Source organism: Aethalodelphis obliquidens, unplaced genomic scaffold (genome assembly GCF_003676395.1).
Source record: "Aethalodelphis obliquidens isolate GAN/ISIS:26980383/991018 unplaced genomic scaffold, ASM367639v1 scaffold18, whole genome shotgun sequence".
NCBI classification, from domain to species: Eukaryota; Metazoa; Chordata; class Mammalia; order Artiodactyla; family Delphinidae; genus Aethalodelphis; species Aethalodelphis obliquidens.
This window is the reverse complement of record NW_020837962.1, coordinates 13369257-13395214: the sequence shown is the minus strand read 5'-3', so window position 1 is coordinate 13395214 and position 25958 is coordinate 13369257. Positions and strand designations below refer to the sequence as shown.

Below are 25958 nucleotides of genomic sequence, written 5' to 3'. Positions count from 1 at the left end.
GCTGACCCCCATCCACCTATCACAAGGTCTGTTTAGGCATCAAGACCAGAGGCCCCTTCTGTGCGCCCCTCTCAGCACTCCACCACCCCGTTCTGTTTCACATCAGTGTCCTTTTCTCCCCAAGGACGGGGGCCTCTGAGCATAGAGCATGCAAAGACACCTCCACCCCCCGCCATGCTCACACAGCCCAGTCAATAAACACTGGAATAATGGCTGTGTCTCCAGACTGCACCTCACTGTGTGTGTGGACACGGGCCCCTCCGTGCTGATGCCTGTGAACCTCTGGGGTGCGGGGCCAGGAGGCTCTGCATACACACACAGCATCCCCCACCCCCCAAGGCTGGGCAGACTCCAGGAGTCCCCTCTGCCCAGACATAAATAAGCTCCAGCGGGGGTGGGAGGAGGGGGAGGGGGAGGGACTGTCGGGCCCCAGGTGCGGCCTGCGCTGCCTGCAGGTAACGAGAGCCTGGGGACTTGTGGGGGGGGCGACGCACCTGCTCCACTCGCGCCCCCAGCCCCACCAGCCCCGCCCAGAGGGCTTCCCCAGAGACTCCCCAGACTCCGGGCGGCGCCATGGGGTGGGGCAGCCCTGATGGCCAGAGCCGGGTGCAGGCGGGGCGGGATGCTGGGACCGTGACTGCGGCGGCTGTGCGGGGTCCGAGTGCGCCCGCGGCGGGGACGACCGGGTGCCGGCGCCAAGCGGGCGACACGCGCGTCTCTGCGGGGCTGCGCGGGGTCCGCGGAGCGGCTGGGGGCGCGCGGCGCGGGCGCGGCGCTGGGCGCGGGGGGCGCTCCCGGCCGGGATGAGCTCACCGCAGTCGCGCCGGGGCTGAGCGCCGAGCCGGGCGGCGGCGGGGCGGGCGGCGGCTCCTCGGCGGCTCGGCGGCGGGGCCGGGCCGCGGGCCACCATGCTGGGCCTGGACGCGTGTGAGCTGGGGGCGCAGCTGCTGGAGCTGCTCCGGCTGGCGCTGTGCGCCCGAGGTGAGCGGGCCGTGGCCAGGGCGGCCACGTGGGCGGGGGGCTCAGCCCGGGGCGCGGCGGCTTCTCCCCCGCGGAAACTTTGGGGGCGCTCGTGGGGACCTCGCGGCGGGGTCCCCCGGCAGGGCTCTGGCGGGGGTGGGGGGCTTCGTCCAGGCCAGACACTCATGGGGCAAGGGGTCAAGAGTGGGCGGGTCTGTTTGTGAAACCAGGGTAGCAGGGGTGCCCTCTCCCCGTGGGAACCTGCCCCTGAGGTCCCATCTCCCTTGGGTGGGGCTGGGGCTCCTTCAGGGAGGGTGTGGATCCCGGGAAAGACTGGAGCGCAGTGGGCAGGGACTCGGAAAGACCCTGCCCCAAGGCACCATGGGAGCTTCTCCTAGGACTGTGGGAAGGGCTCAGAAAGACCCCTGCGTTAAGGCGCCAGGGGAAGGGGCTTAGCTGACTGGGTCTGGAGGCACCTGGGGAGGTGGCCTCGGAGCATAAGTTGAGGGGTTTAGAGAGAACCACCCCTACCCTTCAGGAGCATTATGGGGAGGAACTTCCAAGACTGTGCGGAGGCATTCAGGGAACGCAGTCCCTGAGCAGGGTGGTGGGGACCCTGAGAGGTGTCCGAGAGCCTTATGGGAATATGGGAAGAGGCCTAGGGCCTGGGGACCCTAGAGAGCAGCGAAAAGGCAGAGCCTCTGCTCTAGAGAAGACCTCAGCGGTCACCACTCGGTAGTGGTGGACCCTATCCCTTGGGGCTGTCCCCCATTTGGGGTCTTCCTTCCCCCTACAGTCAGGGAGGGGCCTGGGATGAATGGGTGGGGCAGGAGGATGCAGCTGGAGCCTCCAGGGATCACCTGCCTCCATCTCTTGGGAGCCTTCTCCACTCCCCAGGCCCTTCCCCAAGAGGCTGGGTTTGGGCGCTGCTCTGCATCTTCTCGGCCCACCCCTCTCCCAGAGCTCTCACCGGACTCCTGTTAAGTTCCTTCCTTTGGGCAGTGGGAGGTCCAGCTGGCCAGACGGCAGGCTCCAGCAAATGCCAGGTCAGCTGGCAGCAGCTGCTCACACACCCTCCCCGACCCCCAGTCCTTCTGACGGACAAGGAGAAGGGGCAGCTGCCGCCAGATGAGGTGCTGGATGAGGCCGTGCCGGAGTACCGGGCCCCGGGGAGGAAAAGCCTCCTGGAGATCCAGCAGCTGGACCCGGACGACGAGAGCCTGGTTAATTACAAGCAGGCGTTGCTGGGGCCTGAGCCGCCTGCCGTGGGTATGCCCATGCCCTGGGCTGGGGTGGGGAGGGTGGGTTAGGGTTAGGGCACCTGTATACTTCTGGTTTCTCTTCAGACCCAAGCCTGCCCAACGTGCAGGTGACCAGCCTGACACTGATGTCTGAGCAGGCCCCAGGGCCCATCACCATGGACCTCACAGGTAACTCCCAGGATGCCTGGTGCAACCCTGAGCCCCAGGCAGGGACCTCACAGGTAACCCCCTCCGCAAAATACAAACTGATCTTTGGGGTAGAGACCTGGGCTCGTTGCCATGTACCTCTTAGGACCCCCCCATGCCCAATCCCAAGTACTCAGACCTAGACCTCACAGGTACAGGCCCCCCATGGGGGCTCCTGGGGTAGGGTCTCAGCCATCACAGGAGTTCACACTTAGCTGCACTTTCCCTAACAGGGGAGTTGGCTGCGCTGAAAAACCGGGTGTTTGTCCTGAAGGAGGGTGTTGATTACAAAGTGAAGATTACCTTCAAGGTGAGGGAGCTGTCACGAGGGACACCAGCCAGCCACAGGCCCAGCCCCCCCAGGTTCCCCCTAACACCGTCTGTCCTTCAGGTCAATAAGGAGATCGTCAGTGGCCTCAAGTGTCTGCATCACACCTACCGCCAGGGCCTGCGAGGTGAGGGCTGCGTGGAGGGGGCAGCCCAGGGGGAAGGCTCGGGGTGGGGGCCAGTGGGGCAGAGGGCAGCCCCTGACACCCTCGCCCTCCCCCAGTGGACAAAGCCGTCTACATGGTGGGCAGCTATGGCCCGAGCGCCCAGGAGTACGAGTTTGTGACTCCGTTGGAGGAGGCGCCCCGGGGCGTGCTGGTGCGGGGTGCCTACGTGGTCACGTCCTTCTTCACCGATGACGACAGGACCCCCCACCTGTCCTGGGAGTGGGGCCTCCACATCTGCCAGGACTGGGAGAGCTGAGCGCCCCCTGCCCCAGGGCTGTGTTCCCACTTGCGGTCCTGGTCTCCCCCACCTCTGTCAGTCGCTGCAAGGGACCCCTGACCATTCCCCGGCCCCCTCAGTGGCCAGACCCCCCTGCCCTCTGTCCTGTCCCGGGATGTCCCCTCCCCAGGCCTGGCACTGTGCCCTGAACAGTCCTATTAAACGTTGCTCTGTCTTGGTGCCCTCGGTGTCGCCTGTCTGCCTCCCCGCCCCCGGGGTGGGGGGGGGCCTCCCAGCCTTATCTTCCCTGCAACCAGGCTTGTGTGCCACGTGGCGGCAGCTGCTTGGCCCCCCACCCCCTTATCTGCCCCTGCCCCGTGGGCCCCGGCACTGCCATGGACGGCCAGCTCCTGCCAGTGCTGCTGCTGCTGCTTGGGGCCTCAGGCCTGTGGGCACAGGGGCCAGGGCCCGAGGGTCCCTTGGAGGAGCCCCCAGAGGAGGAGCCCCCGGAGGAGGATGGGATCTTGGTGCTGAGCCGGCAGACCCTTGGCCTGGCCTTGCGGGAGCACCCTGCCCTGCTGGTGGAGTTCTGTGAGTGCTTGGGGCCGGTGGGGCTGGGAGACCCGCAGGGGCCACCTGGGGGGTTCTACCCCCCCATGCCAAGGCCACTCGCCCCCACCGTGCTCCTGGAGCTCTGTCAGAAGATACCCGAGGCACAGCCCTGGGGCTGAGCTGGGCCTGGGGGTCCAGCCTCACAGTGGTGAAGGGCACAGGTGCAGGGGAGACCCATGGTCATTGTCCTTCTACAAACTCTTCCGTAAAGGGCCAGCCAGCATTCAGGCTTGCACATTCTTCCGGGTTTTTACAAGCTTTTCACACGTGAGAGCCATTCTTAGCCGGCAGGCCTCAACAGGCAGATGGCCCAGCGCCGGCCTCAGGGGGCGGCAACGGAAAATTCCTCCTAAATTCAGTCAGGACAGTACTGGCCACTGCCTCCCCAAGCTGGGGGCCTTGAGGAGGCTGGTCTGCGGTGCTTGGGCTCCATATGGCCAAGGCTCAGGTGGGCCCCTGATGAGGGAGGTGTGGACAGGACATGCTTGCTCCCTGCTGGGCCTGACTGGCCCCAAGGTCGGCCAGCTCTGGCCGGGCGGGAGCAGGGGCTGCGGCTGGGGCCATGGAGGCCTGGGGCACTCATGGCCCTGTCCCCCAGACGCCCCGTGGTGTGGGCACTGCAAGGCACTGGCCCCTGAGTACAGCAAGGCGGCTGCCCTGCTGGCAGCAGAGTCGGCCAAAGTCAGGCTGGCCAAGGTGGACGGGCCTGCGGAGCCAGAGTTGGCCGAGGAGTTTGCGGTGACAAAGTACCCCACGCTCAAGTTCTTCCTTGACGGGAACCACACGCACCCGGAGGAGTACACTGGTGCGGGGAGTGGGCATGGGTGGGTGGGCGGGTGGCAGGGCTGGCCCAGGCTGACGGGAATCTCTGCAGGCCCCTGGGAGGCCGAGGGCATCGCTGAGTGGCTGAGGCGGCGGGTGGGGCCCAGTGCCACGAGGCTGGAGGATGAGGAGGGCGCTCAAGCGCTGATAGATGCCCGGGATGTGGTGGTCATTGGCTTCTTCCAGGTGAGCTGGTGGCATGAGGGCCGGGCCTGGGAGCAGGGTCTGTGAGGCCAGTCAGCCTCATAGGCTCGGGCCCCTTAGGACCTGCAGGAGAAGGATGTGGCTACCTTCCTGGCCCTGGCCCAGGATGCCCTGGACATGAGCTTTGGCCTCACCAACCAGCCTCAGCTCTTTCAGAAGTTCGGCCTCACCAAGGACACCGTGGTCCTCTTCAAAAAGGTGGGTCAGGCCCAGAGTCAGGGCGGAAGTGGGGGTCGGAGTCAGGGCGATGGCTCCTGCTGACCCACCCGGCACTGTCCAGTATGACGAGGGGCGGGCAGACTTCCCAGTGGATGAGGAGCTGGGCCTGGACCAAGGGGATCTGTCACGCTTCCTCCTCACACACAGCATGCACCTGGTCACGGAGTTCAACAGCCAGGTGAGTGGGGCTGGAGGGCAGATGCAGGTGGGAGCGGAGGATGGGAGGCGAGCGCGGGAGCAGCCCATGAGCGCCACTTGCCCCCGCAGACGTCCCGTAAGATCTTTGCAGCCGGGATCCTTAACCACTTGCTGCTGTTCGTCAACCAGACGCTGGCCCCCCACCGGGAACTGCTAGCGGGCTTCCGGGAGGCAGCTCCCAGCTTCCGCGGGCAGGTACTGGCTCAGCCCACGGGTAAGGGGTGAGGTGGCAGTGGGGAGGCGGGGCGCCCACGTGGACTCCCTGCTGGCAGGTGCTGTTTGTGGTGGTGGATGTGGGTGCCAGCAACGACCATGTGCTCCAGTACTTCGGCCTCAAGGCCGAGGAGGCCCCCACCCTACGCTTCATCAACATTGAGACCACCAAGAAGTACATGCCTGCGGACAGGGGGCCAGTCACCGCCACCTCGGTTGCAGCCTTCTGCCACGCAGTCCTGGGTGGGGAGGTCAAGGTCTGCTGCTGGACTGCCCAGTTGGGGGGTGGGAGTGGGAGCAGTGGCTCTTGGGAGAGACCCCCCAATAAAGCACCTGGCCGGTTCTCCCAGCCTTATCGCTTGAGCCAGGAGGTCCCCCCCGACTGGGACCAGCGGCCAGTCAAGACCCTCGTGGGCAAGAATTTCGAGCAGGTGGCTTTTGATGAAACCAAGAACGTGTTTATCAAGTTCTGTGAGTGCAGAGGGCAGTGGGCTAGTGGGCAGCAGCGACCCTGCTGGCTGTGCTGATGCCCCCCTGTCCTAGATGCCCCATGGTGCACCCACTGCAAAGAGATGGCCCCGGCCTGGGAGGCACTGGCTGAGAAGTACAGGGACCACGAGGACATCGTCATCGCCGAGCTGGATGCCACGGCCAATGAGCTGGAGGCCCTCCCTGTGCACAGCTTCCCCACCCTCAAGTACTTCCCGGCGGGGCCCGGTCGGAAGGTGAGGCAGGACCCCATCCTTGGTCTGGGCTCAGTCTAGGCTCTTCAGACCTCGGCTGGAGATGCGGCGTGGCCTCGGAGGGCTGGCCTTAGACCCTGGACGGTGTGTCCCCCAGACCCGCCCGTCCTTCCTCAGGTGATTGAATACAAAGGCACCAGGGACCTGGAGACCTTCTCCAAGTTTCTGGACAGCGGGGGTGAGCTGCCTGCAGAGGAGCCCACGGAGGTGCCCGGAGCCCCCTTCCCGGTGGGTGTCTCTGTCCCAAGGCTCCAGGTCTCTGGAGGAGTCCTCTGGATGCGTGACTGTGACATGGGCTGGGCTGGGCTGAGGGTGCAGCTTCCAGCTGGGTCTCTATGACCCTTTCCAGGAGATGCCAGAAAACACCACGGAGCCCAAAGACGAGCTGTAGTTGCACCGCTGTCAGCGCCCACCTGGGGAGCCGTGTCCCTTGGTGCCCATGGAAGCTGTGGGCTGTGAATAAAGAGCTCTGGTCCTGGACTGTGTGTGTGGTTCCTGAGCAAGGCAGGCCCCCTGGCCCTTGGTTTGGGCCCAATCTCAGCCTCCTGGGTCCTTCACATCTTGGATGGAAGATGGGTCCCTGGCTCAGGTCTGAGGCTCCACTGGGGCAGAAAGGGGGAGCATGGCATTGCTGCCGGCTTCAGGCCCACTCTCTCTCCCAAGCTCTGCTAGCGTTGCTAAACGGCACCCCCTCCCCGCCACAGAGGCTGGCCTGACTTCCTTTGGTGGCTGGGAGACAGGGCACATATCCCAGGAGCCAGCCGAGGGGCATTCCCACCAGCCACATTGGACAGGTGCAGTCCACAGCCAGGGAAGATTCAAAAATGGTTTTATTTCATTATTATCCAAGTACCTTTGAAAAGATAATTGTACAAGTCAGCGCATGAAAAACGGGCTTGGGGCAGCCCCTCCCCGCTGGCCCAGGCCTGAGAAATGTACATATTTACATGGGCCCTTAGGAGGAAGGGGCCCGGGACCCGCTGAGCCCACGCTTGGGCCTCGGTGCTCCGTCGCCGGGTCCACACAGTGAGGCAAGAGACAAGCTGTGTTGAAGGCACTCGGTGACATGTACAATGGACAGAGGCCCCACGGGGCCCCCTGCACCCCGGCTCTGGGACAGGCCTGACCAGGGCAGGCCATGGCGGGCGAGTCCCAGAAGGAGAAGCAGAGCCTGTGGGGTGAGCGCCGGGGGCGTCCGCGGTTAGCAGCAGGGGGCCGCGGGGGAGGGTCTCAAGGCAGCCCCATGGTGGGCTCCCTGCTGGGTGGGCTCTTGAGTGTCCTGCAGAGGAGTGGGTGGAAGCCTGTGGGACCCCAGAGGGACCCCCCGCCCTCCTGGACACAGATGGACCAAAGGGGCGGCAGCTGTGAGGCGGGCAGCACCTGGCCTTCCGCCAGCAGCCGTGTGTCTGCCACACTCTTGCAACCCGGCACAGGCCCTCGTGGTGCGCAGCGCGGAGGCCAGGCCCGCCCGTCAGTCCACCTTCTCCACCTTGCCGATGACCTTCTCCTCGAAGACAGGCAGCACGGCCCCATCCTCACGCACCTCCTCGAACACCACACCGCATTCGAACTCGTCGCTCACCTTCTTGAAGTAGTATCTGCGGGTGGGAGGGGCGGTGAGGGCGGCAGCGTCCGGCAGTTTGGCGGCCGCCCCTGACACCTCCTGCAGGGCACGCGAGCCGGTTCTGCCCGGTGCCTGAGTGCCGGTGCTTGACACGTGCAGTGACCACATGCAGGGTCCCTGCCCCGGCCTCTAGGTGCTGTGGGGGAGGAGTGGGTGGGCGTGGGGTTTCTGTCCTCTCCACTGGGCTAAAGCACCTGCACTCGGCCCAAGGCCCCTCCAGTGGCCACAGCAAACCACCCAGGCAGGCCCACAGTGGGCTGACTCCAGCCGAGACCCCATGGGCCCCACCCGACCTACAGAGCCCAATGAGGAGCCTGCAGGGGCTGGTCTCAGGCCGGCAGGGCTGGGCAGCCCAGGGCAGACCTGTGGAGGATGGTTAGGAGGCTGAGACGAGGCCGACTCAGGTCACACCAGCACGGGGATCAACAGACCCTCCAGACCCCTTGCTCGGCCTGGAGCCCTCAGTCACCTGAGATCACCCATGCCCCATCTGTCGTGGGGCTCACGCCGACAGCCCGTGGCCAGACACGTGGAGGCAAGGACTCAACGAGGCACGAGCACACAGCACTGTCTCCTGAGCTGACCCCACCAATGCCTCTCACCTGTAGTTGCCTTTCTTGGTCAGCAGCTCCTTGAACTGGCCCAGGGTGACCGCACGGCCCCTCACCAGGGTCCGGTAGGGGATGGGCTCCCCACAGAAATAGTAGGCCACGACGATGCTGTCACACGACTGGGCACTCCCACCGCCTGCCTTCCTCTGCGATTTTGTCCTGGGAGGTGGAGAAGCAGCGGTGACTGCTGGGCCCCAGGCACCCCAGTAAACGACAGAGCAGGGCCTACAGGGTGGGCTGTGCCACGCTCAGAAGTGCCACACATCCACAGGCCCCGACGCCCACCCCACCCACATAGCCACGTCCAGCCCCGGGGGGCTCACCCCACATGGTGCCTCAGCCCAGGTTTCCAGTCCTGCGCCAGCCACAGGCCCTGACCCAGGCGGACAGCGGCTCGTCGCCTGCCCGCCAACCGTCCGACCGGCGCCTCGGCCTGCCCACCACCCACGAGGCCCTGGTCTCACTGTGGCTTGAACTGCCTGGCGGGCAGCACCCACTACCCAGACCACGTGAAGTTGGGCGAGCAGGCTTCTCAGAGCCAGAACCCACAGCAGATGCCTCTGCTGGGCTGCATGAGACAGCCAGGCCACAGAACCCGCCACAGCCACCGCCTCGAGGCTGGGCTAAACTGCTCATGTCCTAGTAAGGCCTACAGCCCCAAACTTCAGAAACACCTAAGGCCAGGGACTGGACGAATAGAACTGTGACGGATCCTGACACGGATCTGCCTCATGGCAGAGAGCTTGTCACGAGACCATAAGCAGCAGCCAGCCACACTTCCAGAGACCGCTGAGGCCAGCAGCGCCTCCTGCCCAGGCTGAGGCAGCACCCGTCTCCTCTAGCGTCCTGTCCTGTGACCACTCCAGAGCTGCGCCGGTGGAGCCTGGCACAGCCCTTGCACTGGCCAGCTGGGCGTGTCAGTGTCATGTCAGGAAGGCCACCTGAGCTTACAGCAGGCTCTACTCTCCCTGGGGACCCCCCCACCCCGGTGCTCCTGGGCACAGAGCAGGCTGTCACCTCAGCTGTGTGGCCATCCACTGCCTGAGCCAGGCTCCCAGTGCCCGCTTCCCTTCCCTCAGGCCTGCAACCTCAAGCCCAGGCTGTCCTGGGAGCCCAGCTGGGGTTCCTGTGGGGTCCATTCTCTGCAGAAGGGATGCCGAGTCCCTGCTTCTCCAGGGGCCACTGGAGGAGTGACCTATGGGGAGGCCGTGAGCCCCTCAGCACACTTAGCCGGGTGTGATGAAGTACTGTCTGGGGTCAGCCCAGCAAGGCTGAGGTGGGGGCCCCTTCCTTCTCTGTCTTGAGCAGAAGTGCAGGGACAGGGTGGCCAGCACTGTCTACATATGGCCCTTGGCTCCCCAGTGCCCAGCCTGGCCCACGCATGCCCAGGGAGACGACCCGCAGGTGCCTGTGGTCCACGTGAGAACAGAGCCCGCTTGCTGTGCACAAGTGCCCGGGGCTGACGCTTCCGGTCAGCAGTGCCAGGGGAGTCAGGGCTGCAGCCCTGAACCCATCAAGCCAGGCAGGTCGCTGACCAGCGAGTCCCAAGGCCTGGTGGGGACGTGAGGCCAGAGTGCGGGAGGCGAGTGGACCTCCTCTCTGGCCCGTTGGTCACTTGTCACCACGTGGACGGTCAGACGGTTCCTTTGACAGAGATACACTTGCAGACCCAGCTCTTCAGGTGCAGTGCCTGAGCTCCCATCGTGGGTACAGCTGCGCCACTGCAGCACCTGGCCGGCGGTGCAGTATGGCTGGGCAGTACCGGGAAGACCCGGGGGGAGCGCACGTACTCTGTCTCGGAGAGCTCCAGGTCGGACACCGCTGGCACCACGCTCAGCACGGGCGTGCACGCTGGCCTGACACAGGAGCGCCCCCGCTGGATGACCTCCTGCACATACCTAGGGAACAACGGCGTCAGTGAGCCGCATGGGCCTGGGCAGGGCCTCCAGCAGCAGTTGGCGGTGACCACAGGAGACCAGCGGGAAGACGGAGCAGGGGCTCCCAAGACGCTCTGTCACCACAGATGAGGCTCCCACTGTGTGCAGCGGACAGGACACCAAAGCCCTCCTTGGGTTGTGGAGCAGGGCGGGAGGATCAGGGCTCCATCAGGATGAGTCGAGACGCCGATGCTGCTTCCATCCATCCAGGGTTCCCAGACCCTCATCTGGGCAGAGGCTCGGGCACCGGGAACATGCTGGGGTCCTGTCACTTCATGCACACTCAGAGGAGCCTTCGCCTTCCAAGAGGAGCTGCCCTGGCCTCCTCCCTCGGGTGCAGCTCTTCCTACTCAGCACTCGACACAGACCTGGGCTCTGGAGCGCGGCCGCTGCTCCGTCTGAAGGGGACTCGCTGCCTGGCAGCTCCTCTCCCAGTGGCCTTCCACCCCGGGGGCGATGCTCTGTGGCCCTGACACAACTTCTACCTTCACCGGCCTGGGTGGAGGTCACCCCACGAGGAGGGCCCAGCTCTCTGGTCTGTAGCCATTTACAAAAGGCCCACGTGCCCTAGACTGACCACCGTGGAGGTGCCAGAGCCGCCCATGTGCTCAGCTCAGCATCACCAGCCAGACAGGATGTGCCGCTGGGCAGGGCCTGTGAGTACTCACAGGAAGAACAGACAGCGGGCAGCAAGGATGATGGGCCAGGAAGCCCCTGCAGGGGGTCCTCACGGCAGGGAGGGTGTCCACACGCCCTGGCCCCCATGGTGGCCCCGCTGCTGCCCCGCTGGCCTCCAGCTTACAGGCTAGCATCAGGCGAGGCCACCTGCACAAGCCTGCTCCCCGGCTCTATGCTGACGAGTGAGATCACGGGGTGTGAGACAGCTAGGCGTAAACATGGTCACCTTCAGTGACCCGGGGGATACATGCGGGCTTCCAGCTATGCCCAAGACGGACGCTGGGCAGGGTCTGCACCCTGACGCCAGCTTCCCCAGAGCAGCACGGACCCAAACACGGTGAGGCCAGACCCCAGATGCCCAGCTGACCGAGGGCAATGGGAGCCAGTAACATCCAAGAAAAACAGTGGCTGCAGTTTGATGACCACACTCTCCAGATTTCCAGGCCCCTCAGAGACCCTGATCCACCTGGGAATCCTGATGGGTCAGCAGGCCCGGAAAAGTGACCTCAAGGGCCGAGCTGCAAGGACCCAGCCTGGAGGGACGACCTGCCCCCCATAAAGGGGAGGCCTTCCTGGCCCCCTGGGGCCACCCTAGCCCTGAAGGCCAAGCAGGGCACAGTGATGAGGGCTGTGGGGCTGGGGTCTTTCCAGGAGAAGAGTTTACACCCACACACATCTCAGCACCAACGTCCTGCCTGCACATGACATCGGGGCTCCCCTCCATGTAGCTGTGAACCACATGTTTCGGGCCCCCTTCGTGGAGGCAGCTGGGAGCCCCCAGGACCACCCCCTCCTGGCTCAGCCAGCACAGCAGCCAATGGTCATCTGACTGTGACCTCCAGCAGTCCCAAGGTAAGGGCGAGTGAGCGCATGTGCAGGGCAGTTGCGACACAGGAAGGGCTCCCCCTCCCTCCTCAGAGGGACAGTGTGATGACCACCTGCCCTCCCAGCCCTCGGCCACACAGCAGGCAGCCCTGCTCTCCTGAGGTCCCGTACCTCTGCCTCGAGGGCGCCTTGCTGGCCCTCTTCTCCTCCTCCTCCAGGCGCCGGCGGGCCTCCTCCAGCTGCGTCAGAGGGTTGGGGGCCGGGTTGGGCGGCATCGTGGGGTCCTGGATGAAGAGATGCGAGGGCTGCACGGAGGTCCGGAGCTGGGCGCTGACCCAGGGGTGCACGGCCCCGGGGCGCTCGATGGACAAGGGCCGGGAGCTCTCGTGGGCCTGCTGCTTTTTTGCCCCGGACGACCTGTGGGGCCAGAGAACAAGGTGAGCAGCGCCCACATCCCCCACGGCCCCCTGCACCGCGAACGTACAGTCCTTCCTGGAAACTTGTGTATTGAAATATAAATCACATCCTATGTGAATACTTTTTTTTTTCTGCTTCCCCATGAAAACTTCTTTTAAAGAAAAGTTTTCAGTGTTATTGAAAAGTATTTTGATATTAAAATAAGTGCTCTTTGTGAAAAACCTGAAACAGTCAGGAAATTCAAAGAAAAAAATAAATGTAATTCAGCAACAGCCACTCTCGGTATATTCAGTGTATTTCCTTCTCCATTAAAAACACTTGACACAGGGACTTCCCTGGTGGCACAGTGGTTAGGAATCCGCCTGCCAATGCAGGGTACATGGGTTCGAGCCCTGGTCCAGGAAGATCCCACATGCCGTGGAACAACTAAGCCCACGCGCCACAACTACTGAAGCCCCCGTGTCCTAGAGCCCATGCTCCACAACAAGAGAAGCCTATGGCAACGAGAAGCCTGCGCACCGCAACGAAGAGTAGCCCCTGCTCGCTGCAACTAGAGAAAGCCTCTGCGCAGCAACGAAGAACCAACGCAGCCCAATATAAATAAGTTAAAAAAAACAAAAATACTTGATGTAATTAGCATAATTCTGAACATGTGATCTTTCCTGATTTCCCCCTCCACATGACATCACGCTCCCCATCATCAGACACTGAGAATGTGCTTTACATTTGTGTGACTTGCCATCACTCAATCACTGAATGGAATTCAAGTGAAAACACCTGCCTCTCTCAGCTAGGCTGGAGGCCTCAGAAAGGGGGGCTTAGCCCCAGGGGCAAAAAGGAGGGAATCCCAAGAAGGGGGCCCTGGGGAGAGTTGGTTGACCCAGTGCCCTTGTGATGCCAGAACTGCCCAGGGAATGTACCCCAGGGGGAGGTAGACTCCTCCTAAAAAGTCCCACAAGGCCGGCCACAGGGAGACCTCACCCCGTCCCCTACCCCTCACTCCCTGGCCCCACCTTCCCCCCATTCTCCCCTCTACGGGCCTCACCTCCCCTGGGCCCACAGATCCCAAGAAGTGCCTGGTGGAGACACTGCAGCATCAGCATTTGACAGAACCTGCAGCCCAGCCAGAGGGCAGGAGCCTTCCAAACCCAGGAGGCTGTTTCTAGACTCTCACTCTTTACCCACAGAAGCCCTCCAACCCTCCATTTGGGGTTGGGGGAGCAGCCAAGGACACAGCCAGTCCTTGTGAAAATCGCAAAAGAGAGAAATCCAGAGAAGCCAAAAATCCACCCCCACCAGAGCAAGAGAGGGGCTCCCAGAGAGGCCCCCCACCAGGTCAGGCTCTGTGACTGCAAAGGGTCTGCACACTGGCAGGGGGCTTGTTCCAAGGTTACGTGGACCTTGGAACATGTTGCCACGGGAACAAGGGACCCCGTGTTACCAATGACCTGCCTCACCTACCTCACACACACCACTCGGCCCTTCCCAGGAAGGCCCAGGAACAGCGAGGGCCAGGGAAGTCCGCCCATGGGCCGACCCCACCAGCCCCAGGCCCCCCGCCCAGCCCTGTCCCCACCATGAAGGGGACAGGGGTGACACTGAGACCGACACAGAGCTCAGAGGGATGCAGACCAGATGAGAACTGCCCCCGGCAGCCTGAGGACAAGCAGGTCAGGCCCATAAGGTTCCTTGTGCAGGCCCTGCCTTAGCTCCTTCTCAAAGGAGGGCAGCCACATGGCAGGAGGCCCCTCCCCGGTGGGGTGGGGGGGGCTGCAGCAACTTCAGACTGACCCCACCAGTGGGTACTCCTGCCCAGGACACTGAAGCTCATTGACGACCCCCACCCCATCACAGGGTCCCCACAGGGAGGCGTTGACCTCATGCTCCCATGGACTGGACCTAATTCCAAGGAATTCCTGCTTCCATGGCATGTGGCTTGCACTAAGACCAGCTGCTCAGGATGCTGGCAGAGGGGCGCTAGAGGCTGGCAGGGTGGCTCTGGATGCCTGCGCCCACAACCGCACAGGGCCCACGCCCCCACACGGCTTCTCACCCGTGGCCAGCCTTCCGGTGCCTGCTGATCTCCTTCTCGCCCTCGATGATCCACTGCATGATTTTCTGGTTCTTCTCTGCATCCTCAGAGGGGCCTGGCGCCTCCACGCTGGTGCTCTTCCCCGACTCAGCCTTCTTGGAGTTTCTTTTGGAGGTCATGCTTGCCTTCCCGCTGCAAGAGCAAGACCCGGGTCACCTGCTACTTCAGCTGGCCCAATGCTGGACAGCTGGCCCAGACCCTCATGGCTATGGGAGGGTGGCCTGGAAGGGCCCCTCCCTGAACGTGGGGCTTCTGCACTGGCTCTGCGGGCATGAGTGGGGTTGTTTTGGCAGACTCTATGGTGGGAAGGAAAGGAAGGAAGGTGTCTGGGCAGCATGGGCCGGGAGGGTTGGAGCCAAGGTGGCGGCATCCAGGGCCTGGCCACCCTTCCTCACCCAGACACTGCCCTCCGAAACAGGTGCATCTGACCTGACCATGCTTCAAGGCTGGAGCTCCAGCGGCCAGTGCACCCAGGTGCCTGCTGTCTCTGTGGCTGACCCTGATTTAATGACTTTTAAAGGGGAATCCTGGCTTGAAGGCTGAACAGAGGCCACGGTAGATACGGCCTCTCGCCTTGACCCCTTTTTCCTGGAGACACACACAGCCTCACTGACACAGATGCAGAAGGAGGGAACCGCCGCAAACACTCACCTGTAGGCCAGGCTGTCACTGGTGGTGGGGGCGGCGCCCATGCTCTCCACGTGGCTTCGGGGCTTGGCCGCGTGGCCGTGCAGCTCTGGGCCCCACGCGAAGCTGCTCTGGACCCGGCGGGAGGCCTCGGCCTCGGCAGGCTCCTTGGGCCTAGCTGAGCCATGGTGGCCGTGGTGGTGGCCGTGTCTGTGGAGGTGCAGGCCAGCTGTGTCCAGCTTCGCCCCCGACTTGGGCACGTGCTTTCCATGCCCGGGCACTGTGCCTCCTAGCACTCCCATCTTGGGCATGTGCGCACTGTCTGGGGAGCGGTGGCCGGGCCCTGGTGACTGGCAGCCCGGTGTCCTCATGACTCGCTGCACATGCTCGTCCAGGATGCTCTCCGGGTTCTCCTCGTGTGCATCCCGCAGCCCCACACAGCTCACATCCGCATAGCGGGGTGGGAAGTGGTGCCAGGCCGGGGCTGAAGGCAGCTTATGACTGGCCCCTGGGGGGCCAGAGGACACATCACCATCCTCACCTTCTTCCTCCTGTGGGGACAAGGCCACATGTTACCTCTCGGCACTGGCCGCACTGCGGAAACCCCACGCTTGGGGAGACAAATCACAAGCAAGCAAAGGCCAGGAGCCCTGAGCCTGGGATGAGACCCTGAGGCTGAGGTGAGGTGCTGGAGGGGCCGCCCGACCCAGAGCGGCCCCCAGAGCCCCTCCTGTCCCTGCTGAGTCCCAAGCACGTGCAGCTGGGCTCTGGGCAGTCTGCACGGCAAGACGGTGCAGACGGATGGAGGCTGGGCTCACCACCCGAGTGTGGCGGGTACGCGGTGAGGAGGGGCACAATGCCAGTGCCGCGGAGACCACTGGGAATCCTGGCACTGGTTCCACTTTCTTTTATGCTTATCAATAAAAATTTTGTTTTTTTTTTCAGTTGAGTTTTCCTATTCCTCAATCTTACTGCCATATTTTCCATCATATTTTCAAAGGGAATGTTGCCCTTGTACAGAAGAGCTCTTGGTTTTTGCTTACCTTGCTATTGGTGTCTTAATAAATTCTGACATTAAACTAACAGAATTTCCTTTGACTCTCTGAGAATTACCATAACCACATCCATAAACATAAATATTCGATCACTTTAACTCCAAAAGATACTGGTCACATTTATTTTCTTGTCTTATTGACTTGTCCAAACCAGAATGCTGAGTATGTCTGGTCATAACTGAGAAAACGGGTGACTAAGCCACGCTGCACTTTAACACAAAAAACCTCCGGGAGTTCACCACAGGACTCACCACTGCAAAAGTACCTAAATGTCATTCGGACATGCCGTCAGCTGTGGGCACTGCAACTCAGGATGGAAAATGGCACTGAGGAGGACAGACAGGGAGAGAGGGATGGATGGAGGGGGAACACACACCCTGTGGGCACAGATGGGAGCTGCCCTGGCAGAGCCTCAGACCGCTGGGCTCCTGCACCCCATCCTGTGTCCCCATCCCGACCCCTGTGCTTTGCAGGGATGAGGGGCTGGGAGACTCCTCGCCAAGTCTTCCCCAGGGCACTGCACTGTTGACACTATTCACCTAGGGCAGCAGAGAGCAAGAGGGAACCTCCAAATTCCTACGGATCTGACATCTAGTTTTTCTTAATAGCTCTGCATGTGCAGAAATTCAATTTTAGAGCTCTATAATATTGATATTATACATTTACATAACCACTCAGCTGCTAGTATTCATTTTTTTTTTTTTGCGGTACGCGGGCCTCTCACTGCTGTGGCCTCTCCCGCTGCGGAGCACAGGCTCCGGACGCGCAGGCTCAGTGGCCATGGCTCACGGGCCCAGCCGCTCCGCGGCACGTGGGATCCCCCCGGACCGGGGCACGAACCCGTGTCCCCTGCATCGGCAGGCGGACTCCTAACCACTGCGCCACCAGGGAAGCCCATTTTATTTTGTTTTTATTTTCCAAGTTTTACAATGAAAATAAGTTATTAAAAAATCTGTAGGATTAAAAAATCCCTCCCTCCCACCCTCCCTATCCCACCCCTCTAGGTGGTCACAAAACACTGAGCTGATCTCCCTGTGCGATGCAGCTGCTTCCCACTAGCTACCTATTTTACGTTTGGTAGTGTATATATGTCCATGCCATTCTCTCACTTTGTCACAGCTTCCCCTTCCCCTTCCCCCTGTGTTCGTTTTTTCAGAGCGGGGTTGCAGGAGGTGGAAACCATGCCCCTAACTGTCCCTTCAGCTCCTCCGCAGGCCTCACGGCCTGAATGAGAGCAGCTCAGCCAGCGCAACCCCCAACCCCAGCCCTGCCGGCCACTCCCTCCCAAGCAGTGAGACCAAGTCACGGGAGCCGGCAGGGTGGGTGCCTGTCGGGTGACCTCGGGGGCTGCGCGAGGACAGCTGGTCAGCTCAGGGGAAGCCCTCAGGCCACACCTTCTCTGCTGTGAGGGCCGTGCCGTTGCCATGCAGGCAGAAGAGGAGAGCGAGGGCCAAGCAGGCTCCCTAAGGCTCCTCGCAGCACAGCCCTGCCCGCCAGCGTCTCACTCTCAGGGCTGCCTTCTGGTGCTGTGAGGGGTCCCAGGTTCTGACACGCTACGGGAAACCTGCCTGCTGTCTCCCCACAGGGGAAGATGGGGGAGCCAGGCCCCCTGTTTCAGGGCTGGGCATCACTGGGAGCTCTGGAGCCGGGTGCAGGCGGCAGGAGAGGGGAACTCCAGGTGTGACCACGTGCCAGGCCCCATGTCCACCCTGATGGCAGTGCCTCCAGACTGTTGTACACACGGCCCACCCGGGGAACGTGGAACTGAAACAGCAGGGCCCTCCCAAGGGTTCTGATGGGGTCCAGCGAGGGCTCAGGTCCTGTATATTAAATAGGAAGATCGGGTGGAGAAACAACTCCTTCAGGAAACGTCACATTTTTGAGTTTCAGGTATTGGGCAAAATATCAAGAAGAGAACAGATTTCTGCTCTAAGAGAAAAAGCAAAGGCCCGTGGGACACAGCACTGAGGCCCACAGAGTCCAAGGGGGACTGGGCACAGGGAGGGCGTGTGAGAGGCACACCTGTCACTAGCACCTCTGCACGGAGGCCCTGAATGTGTGGAAACGAGTCTTGTAGAATGACACGCCCAGGGCAACAAAAGCAAGGTATCTCTGGCAGTTATGGGCAGAAAGGTATTAAACCAAATAAATTACAAATATTACGAAACTTCTTAGCCTCCAAAGTTCCATCAAACAAGGCTGCAGGTCAGAAAACAAGACAAAACAGAGCCTGTGTCCAGACCTAAAAGCCACTCTGCACTCGGAAGTGACAAGTGGGAGCCTCCTGCCCCTCCTGCCCATGTGAGGGCATCTCAGCTCCACGTGGCAGGGAGGGCACTGAGCAGGATGCAGGCCAGGCCTGGGTCCGCGAGCAGGTGTCATGGGAGAGCTGCCCATAAGCCCCCAAGTCGGGGTGGAGCATGATCCAGTGGGGCGGGAGGTGCTAGGGGGCCCTGGTGGGAGCAGCTCAGGGCCTGAAGTCCCCCTAAACTCTACTGAGTGTGGTCACACACTTCAGTGACCCGGCGTGGTGCCCCGCCATGGGACCCACTCACCATCCGGACGCGCTTCAGCCGCTCCTCCAGCTTCTCCTCGGCCTCCCGTGTCCGCTGCACAGCCTCCAGGCGGTGGATGAGCTCTGCGGCAAACTTCTGGGGCTCCACACGGACTTCCTTTGGCATTCGGTACGTGCGCTGCAAGGAGACACTGCTGGTGAGCCGTACGTGCAGTGTGGAGCTGCTCCGCGCCCGGGTGGCCCTGCCACACCGCAGGTGAGGAGAGAACATGGGGCCTGCATTTTATCCAACCCAGAGCTGACCCAGCAGTGAGAACGAGCAGACACCACCGCTTCCCACCTCGCATGACCCCGGATGGAGACACTGAGCAGGCTGGGAGCTGCGTCCCCAGGACAAAGGCCACCCCGGCGCCCTCAGCCCAGGGGCGCCTACCCCGAGAGCTTCTGGCCCGTCCCAGAGAAGCGCTTCTCGTGACTGCCCAGGCTGGGACCCAGGGCAGCTGGGGCCATGGCAGAGGCGTGGCAGGAGAGCTGCAGCTGCGAAGACCACTGAGGACAGGACGAGCCCACGGGCCAGAAGGGCTGGCCGCTCCCTGCAGCGCCCGCCCTGCACACAAGGGGGCAGCAGTGCCTGGCACTCAGGTGTGTGTGGACCAGGCTCTGGACTCTGATGTTGGGATGAGGGACACAAAACACTGGGTACAGGAAAGAGTCAAGGGAGAGGGGGGATGACAGACGGCTCTTCCTTTCAGAGAACATAATTCCGCGATGCAGTTTACAACAATACACTGGATAGCTTTTTCTTTTGCGGGGGTGGGGAGTAGCTAGCTTTAATGTGAAATAATTTCAAATCCAAAACAATTGCAAGAAGAGTACGAAGAACTCCTGTGCACCCTCACCTGGACCCCAGCCCACTGCCACCTGCCACACTTGCTGTAACTTTCTCCCCTAGACACAGACAGGCACACACTTTCCTGAGCCAGCAGAGAACACTGCACATGTGACGCCTGCTAACTCCCATACACTTTAGAATGTATTTAACAAAAACCAAGGACAATCCTGTACCTAGCTACAGGACAATTATAAAAAAAAAAAAAAATCCTGATACAATATTCTTATCTAATCACAGATCTTATTCCAATTTCACCAGTTGTCCCAATAAACGTCCTCTATAGCAAAACATGTTTTAAAAATCTAAGCCACTGAGGTCTAAGTGAGGGAGGGATGGGAGCGGCAGGAGTGCTGCATGAGGAGGCTGGTGAGGGAGAGGGGAGACCCAAGGGAGGGAGGGCCTGGAAGGGCCTGGGGACAGGGTGGCGCACAGGGGCCCTCTCTGACCTCTGGGTGGATAGTGGCTATGTAGAACCCTGGCCTCCAGACAGAAGCAGGCGAGGCAGGAAGCCGTGGGACAGGGGTGGGAGCCTGGGTGGAGCTGGTGCCCACACAGCCCTCCCACCAGGGGGCTCTGGACATGGTCTGGATTTGCACACCCATTCCTCATCTACAAGACAGGAGTGAGAACAGTTCCTGGTTCCTCAGAAACATGTAAAATTAGGGAAGAACGTGACATCAAGGGCTCAGAAACAAGCCACTGAGGCTGATGCTGACCACGACAGGCTCGAAGAGGCCTGGACACAGGCCAATGCTTCAGAGGCGGAGAAGCTGGTGCCAAGGGCCAGGCAGTGCCCAACACCAGTCAGAGGTTTGTCCTGGAGCCAAGAAGCCCATGCCCAAGAAGGGCAGTCAGGGTGCCCAGCACTTCTAGAAGGTCCTGAGAGAAGGTAGGCGTGGATGATGAGCCCCAGACGACTGGGCGGTGGGACGGCCAAAAGGCCGGGCCCTGGAAGGAGTCCTCAACAGCGGGCGTTGGGACAGACCATAGGGACCTGAGGGCAGCCCGGCCCCACCAAGCTGGCTGGTCAGAGGTCAGAGGCAGGAGAGCCGGGGCAGGGAGCACTGAGCCAAGAGTGCTGTGACACCAGCACGACATCCAGATGGTGAGAGCGCACGGTTCTGACCACACAAGAGCAGAAGGAAAAAGTTCTTGACGAGATCCAGCGAGTCCATTCTGGAAAACAGCCTCCAAACTGTGCAGCTGTGACTCCAAAAATAGGAAAGCTGTCAGAAGTTACAATGATTATCAGATTCATGGAAGAACGGTAACCTCTCCAGCTTTGAAGAAATTTAAAAAAACCACAAAGGAAAATATTTCAAGTAAATAAAAATGTGAAACTTCTGAGGAATATAAAAGGCCAACAAAGAAAGAAGAGGCTCCTCTCTCAGCCTTAAGGATCTCAGGACCAGACACTTCACATGTGGAGAGCCACAGGCTCCCCCACATGCCGGCACCTCTCTCCCACGACAGTCACCCACATGCGTCCCCTCCACTGGCCTCCCCAAACCCCCGTGCATCTCACAGCGAGGAGCACTGAACACAGTAGACCCCCCGAGAAATGGCAACTCCCAAAAAAGACATACAACGGCAACAGGAGTCCCAGCTCCCTGGACCCACCTCCGCCCACCACCCAGCATCCGGTCCGACAATCAAACAATGTGCACGGGCTCCCGGGGCACCAGCCACAGAAGACATGTCGCTGGCGAACAGAGGCGCGAAGCAGCATTCTCTTCCCGTTGGCGGGGAAGGCGTCCACGTGAGTCGTGGTGGATGAGGCTGAAGTCCCTTCACCTTGAACCTCAAACCACATCACTGAACAAAACTCGGCTGCACCTTCTGCCCCGAGCACATGGCCAGGCTGAGCACAGCTGCCGACCAGCCCCCGACCAGCCCTTGCCCTGGCAGGGACTCCGCTCCCCGCGTGCAGACAGCCGCACCCCAGGGAGGACTCCCCCGACTGCAGGCCACTCACGGTGTTTCTCCTCTCACCCCCATTTACCCGGCAGGGCCGTTCTCTTGAATCTGGGCTCAAGGTTCAGGGCCAGGAAACACAGACCCTCAGGATGCAGGACTGCCCGCCAAGGGCCTTCCGGGACCCAAGGGCACTGCTGTTCTGATTCTGGAAGCTGCTCGGGCGGCACGTGGGCTCTGGGCCACCCTGTCCTCTCCGCCCCTCTCAGTGCTGCACGCAGACAACCCGCCCCCGTGCTACTCCAGCTCTTTCTGTAGGTTTTGTCTAACACTTCGCTTAATTTTTCAAATTAAAAAAATTTTATTTTGGAAAAAATCTCAAACTTGCAGACAAGTTGCAAGAACAACATGAAGAACATTTTTTCTGGATCTGACAGCAGACGGCGTGCTTCCTACACGCAGGGACTCTCCCACACGAGCACCTCCAGCCCCGACCCGCCTCCCTGGGCTCACCCTGGAGGGTGCGGTGGCCTCAGCTGGGTCCACATGGGATTCTCATGACCCCGTGACCTATGAGAGTTAAAGGGCAGTTCTTGTGCAGGACGGCCCTCGGCTCAGGCTATGTCCTCGCAGGGGTAGCTCTGGCGTCCTGTCGCGGACGTAGGAGCCCAGGCAGGTCCTTTCACAAAGCAGCTTTCTCCCCCGGGAGTATGTGGTCTGTGAGGGGACACTGGGGACGATGCTGACACCCTGCTCATCAATGGGCTCGACCCCCCCCCGTCACGTCAGCATCCACGCACGGACCCCACTCCACGGCACCGACTGTGACCCTTTCCATGTCCCCTCACACCCCTATTTTCCAGGACACAAGATGCTGGGCACCTCCTCTGTGCCCCTGCCCAGCCTGGTCCACAGAGCAGAGAGAACACGTGTGGCCACGGCCTCGGCTCAGGCCCAGGCTGCTCCAGACATGAGCCAGCTCAGCGCTCCCCAGGAGGCTGCCCACAGGCAGGCACACGCATGCGCACATGCGTACATGTACACACACACGTGCACACACAGCCCTCATAGCATCTTCCACTTGTCCCTAAGCAGACACCATCGGTGCCTGGTTCAGGCGCATCTGTGCCAAGGGGTAGCTGGGAGGTGACAAAATGCCCTCTTCTCAACCATATCACTTTTCTTATTTGGAAATTAAAGCATCTACAGAAAAGTGAAAAGACTCTAACCAAGGAATCCTGATGGAGGGCAGGTGTGTGCAACAATCCTGAGATGCATCTGCTTTCCCTGCACAGAAACCGCCAGGAAGACACGAGTCACTGTGGATGCACCAACGCGACAAGACCACATCTTCCCTGCAAGGTCTTTCCCGCTCCAAGTCAACGCGTCCAAACGAGAACAGCTAATCCCTCCCGTCATCAGCAAAGGAACTCTCTGCCCAGCCCCACCCTGCACTGGGCTCTCTGAGGGTCCCCAGTGCCCACGATCAGGAGAACCACTATCACCTTGTTATTTTTATCCAAGAGGTGAAGTTGAGGCAGCTTTGAAGTCAGGACGCCCCACAGTTCAGCCACAGGCGGCCGATGCCTTGTTTCATCCCGAACAAAGCAGTGCTCATGGGTGCTCAGGACGGGGGCACTGCCACGCTGTCCCACAGAGCCGCCGGCCGCCAGTCTGGCCAGGCCTGGGCACCGAGCCAGCGACAGGCTCCGAGCGGTTCTCCCACCTCCAGGAGAAGCACCTCATTTAACACGATGGGAAAGGCTGTGAGGAGGGCAGTCCCTGCTCATCTGTACCGACTGTGCAGGCACTGCCCCCTCCAGCCACAGGGCGAGAATGCGTGTGACCGTGTGCCGTGCCTGGACCTGAGCTGAGCTCCTCGGAAGCCAGGCCAGTGCCACAGCAGCCTGGTCAGAGTGGAGAGAACGGGTGGGCACGGGTCCAGGAGGGCAGGTGAGCCCCAAACTCGGAGACGGGGAGGGCGAGGGCTGTGCAGACGAACTTACAGGAATGTGAGGTAGAGGCACGCGCCCGTTGACCTGGACGCTCTCCTGCATCTCCCGGCGGTGCTGCTTGCGGATCCTGTATGGTGGGACTCCATCCCTGTCCAGGAGAAAGAGACAGTCCAGAGTGAGCACAAATAGAATGGCTCAACCAAGTTCGGCTGAGCTGGCTTTATCTAGAGCAGGGCCCGCACAGCCTATTTTTCTGAGGTGTGATGGGCTAAGAATGACTTTTATATTTTTAAAGCAGAGGAGGAACATGGGACAGAGACTATTCGTGATCCTTTATGGAAAATGTGTGCTGACCCCTGCTTTACTGCCCAGGCAGGATATGGTGTGCCTACCTGGAAGGGGTGCTCTAAATGGACTGGAAACATTGGAGGGCTGCAAAATCGGTGGCCAAGACAATCTAGATACCGTTGAAAGAGATTTCCAAGGTTCCTATATTCTGCTTTCTTCCAAGGTAAATTGGTAATGCAGTGTAATCTCTCTGTCAAATGCTCAAATTAGCTTCCTTGATGTAAATTTTAGTTATAAACCCTTTTGAAGATTATGATAAAAATAAAAATTAAATTACATACTGTTGGGACTTCCCTGGTGGTGCAGTGGATAAGACTCCACACTCCCAATGCAGGGGGTCTGGGTTTGATCCCTGGTCAGGGAACTAGATCCCACATGCATGCTGCAACTAACAGTTCACATGCCACAACTAAGGAGACCGTGTGCCGCAACTAAGGAGTCCTGGAGCTGCAATTAAGGAGCCCACCTGTTGCAACTAACACCTGGAGCAACCAAATAAGTAAATAAAATTTTTTTTAAATTACATACTGTCTTTAAAATAACGAAGCACTTATTCAAGAGAAGTAGCAGATCCAACACATGGCTCACTGCACACGTGCTGTCCCTTAAGAACTCGGCAGCTCCCTCCTGCCATTTGAAAGCTACTCCGGGGAGCACAGTGGCCAATAGGAGCCTTCTCTGGTCCCCGCTTCTGTCTCTGAAGGACTCTGCGGCGTGCTGCCACCTCCGACAGCTCGAAGAGATGGCCCTCCCAATCGTCTGCTACTGAAATACTCTAGCCTCCCAGTTGTCCGGCAGGTGCAGTGAACGTCTGTGCCAGTGATCCTAACCCCTTGCATCCTGCTCAAGCACTGCCCACAGGGCAAGTGCTGCCAGAGCAGTGCTGTTTTCACTGGACACCAGGATGTGAACACGCAGCCATGACAATTCTGATCTCACTGCATCGACTGCTAGAGCGCCTAGCAAAGGCACCAAGCACGCAGCACTCAGCGTGTCCTGGCCCCATCCCAGGCAGACACACATCCACAGCTCTGTGGCTTTGTGGGCGGGCAGGGCTGCACCCCAGGCTGGGTGGAAAGGGTGCACTTAGGTTCAGAGCAGGGCAGAGAGAGGCTGCGGTGTACCCGGGTGTCCCTGGCTGTCAGGGTCCCAGGCAGTGCCACAGTGCAGATGGCTCAGCAGTCCAGCAGGGCCAGGCTGCTCCAGAGGACAGGCATCAGCGAAGAAGAGCGTCAAGTACATCTGAACGCTCTCACATGTCCCAGGGCTTGTTCAGGTGTCCCAAGCCACCAACTTGTCTGTTTCTCATGTACTCTGACAGGGCACCTAAAATCCATACGCTTCTGAGGATCAGGCACCATCCTCAGAATCTATGCCCGAAGTCAATGGACTAGGAAGCACTTCACCAGGTGGAGGCGACCCTGAGTTGCCATCAGAAATAATTTAGATGAAACACACGATCCTATTTTTTGCCTCATATACATTCAAATATCTGCCACAATTTTACATTCCTAATTCTCGACTATGCCTACATTTCTGAGTCTCAGTGTAAACCAAGATGAATAGAACATCAGGGAAAAAATATTAAAAAATTTTTAGATCTTCCCTTTAGCAAACACATGTCCTTTTCTTGGAGAGAATTAAGAGACTAATTGTCATTGCAGTAACTGAGTTTTGGGGAAGAGGAAAACAGATCTCGTGCTGTCAGCTGCTCCCGGGGGTCTGAAGGGCTGCAGTTCGTTGGAACCCTTTTATGTGATACTTCATATTCACGGAAGGTAGTGTTTGAAACCCCAGTAATTTCAACTAAGTTGTTAAAAACATGTCAACATTTTATACTAAAGATTCAAGACAAAGGAGAAGGTAATGATGAATGAAAAATGCCCTACAGAGGCTCAACCTGACGGGATGACGCCTCCACCATGTGGTCACCAAAGGGGAAGAGAAGAGAAAGGGCACCAGGTGCACACAGCACGGGGCTGTAGGAACCTGCTCAGGGACCCGTCCCGTCAGCGGCCTGACCCCCCATCCCATCCAGCAGCCTGCCCCATCCCGTCCGGCGGGATGCAGCGTGGAAAGCAGTGCAAAGACACAGGCAGCACAAAGCGTATACCGAGAAGACGGCCCACAGAGCAAGACCTCAACGTGGAAAGGCCTGCTCACCTACAAAGACGAGCTCGGCAGCCTTTTCCTCTTTATTTAGACCTATCTGACCTCTAGACCCTAGCCAGGGCGGGGGGCAGAGTCCCCATGACCCGCTGAGAGCAGCCAGGGCCACAACCCCACATGCTCTCGTGGGGACAAGACACCTGCGGATGCGGCCACGGGCCCACACCTG

At 60.4% G+C, this 25958-nt stretch overlaps 3 protein-coding genes across 10 annotated transcripts in view; 2 read left to right on the top strand and 1 right to left on the bottom strand.

Moving 5' to 3' along the window:
* Window positions 1-634: 634 nt before the first annotated feature.
* ARHGDIG (Rho GDP dissociation inhibitor gamma) lies at window positions 635-3359 on the top strand. Its single transcript, XM_027118040.1, has 6 exons — window positions 635-981; window positions 2050-2229; window positions 2307-2390; window positions 2642-2718; window positions 2800-2863; window positions 2959-3359. The coding sequence occupies exons 1-6, from the start codon at window positions 909-911 to the stop codon at window positions 3156-3158; spliced, it is 678 nt and encodes a 225-aa protein (XP_026973841.1). The 5' UTR covers window positions 635-908; the 3' UTR covers window positions 3159-3359.
* A 107-nt stretch (window positions 3360-3466) lies between these two features.
* Window positions 3467-6846, top strand: PDIA2 (protein disulfide isomerase family A member 2). The gene is made up of 10 exons (XM_027118039.1): window positions 3467-3710; window positions 4330-4536; window positions 4606-4739; window positions 4818-4955; window positions 5038-5154; window positions 5244-5369; window positions 5447-5644; window positions 5738-5858; window positions 5931-6112; window positions 6248-6846. Exons 1-10 carry the CDS (start codon window positions 3515-3517, stop codon window positions 6467-6469), a joined length of 1641 nt encoding a protein of 546 aa, XP_026973840.1. The 5' UTR covers window positions 3467-3514; the 3' UTR covers window positions 6470-6846.
* A 97-nt stretch (window positions 6847-6943) lies between these two features.
* The window catches only part of AXIN1 (axin 1), a 53335-nt gene continuing 34320 nt past the window's right edge, over window positions 6944-25958 (bottom strand). For 5 of the 8 annotated variants that reach the window (XM_027118032.1, XM_027118034.1, XM_027118030.1 and 2 more), the window contains 8 exons: window positions 23324-23420; window positions 18552-18689; window positions 14966-15492; window positions 14276-14446; window positions 11977-12222; window positions 10156-10263; window positions 8357-8524; window positions 6944-7728 (listed from right to left, as the gene is read on the bottom strand). In XM_027118032.1, the coding sequence (XP_026973833.1) occupies window positions 7602-7728; window positions 8357-8524; window positions 10156-10263; window positions 11977-12222; window positions 14276-14446; window positions 14966-15492; window positions 18552-18689; window positions 23324-23420 (1582 nt within the window). In that variant the 3' untranslated portion in view covers window positions 6944-7601. The remainder of the gene's footprint in view (window positions 7729-8356; window positions 8525-10155; window positions 10264-11976; window positions 12223-14275; window positions 14447-14965; window positions 15493-18551; window positions 18690-23323; window positions 23421-25958) is intronic. The other 3 variants (XM_027118037.1, XM_027118035.1, XM_027118036.1) reach the window with 1 other exon arrangement.

Excerpts from the sequence above, each read along its gene's own strand:
- PDIA2 (XM_027118039.1), top strand. The coding sequence starts at position 3,515 with ATGGACGGCCAGCTCCTGCCAGTGCTGCTGCTGCTGCTTGGGGCCTCA. Across the intron at positions 4,537-4,605 it reads GCACCCGGAGGAGTACACTG|GCCCCTGGGAGGCCGAGGGC; the intron begins GTGCGGGGAGTG and ends GAATCTCTGCAG. Across the intron at positions 5,370-5,446 it reads CTCCCAGCTTCCGCGGGCAG|GTGCTGTTTGTGGTGGTGGA; the intron begins GTACTGGCTCAG and ends CCCTGCTGGCAG.
- ARHGDIG (XM_027118040.1), top strand. The coding sequence starts at position 909 with ATGCTGGGCCTGGACGCGTGTGAGCTGGGGGCGCAGCTGCTGGAGCTG. Across the intron at positions 2,230-2,306 it reads GCCTGAGCCGCCTGCCGTGG|ACCCAAGCCTGCCCAACGTG; the intron begins GTATGCCCATGC and ends GTTTCTCTTCAG. Across the intron at positions 2,391-2,641 it reads CATCACCATGGACCTCACAG|GGGAGTTGGCTGCGCTGAAA; the intron begins GTAACTCCCAGG and ends TTTCCCTAACAG.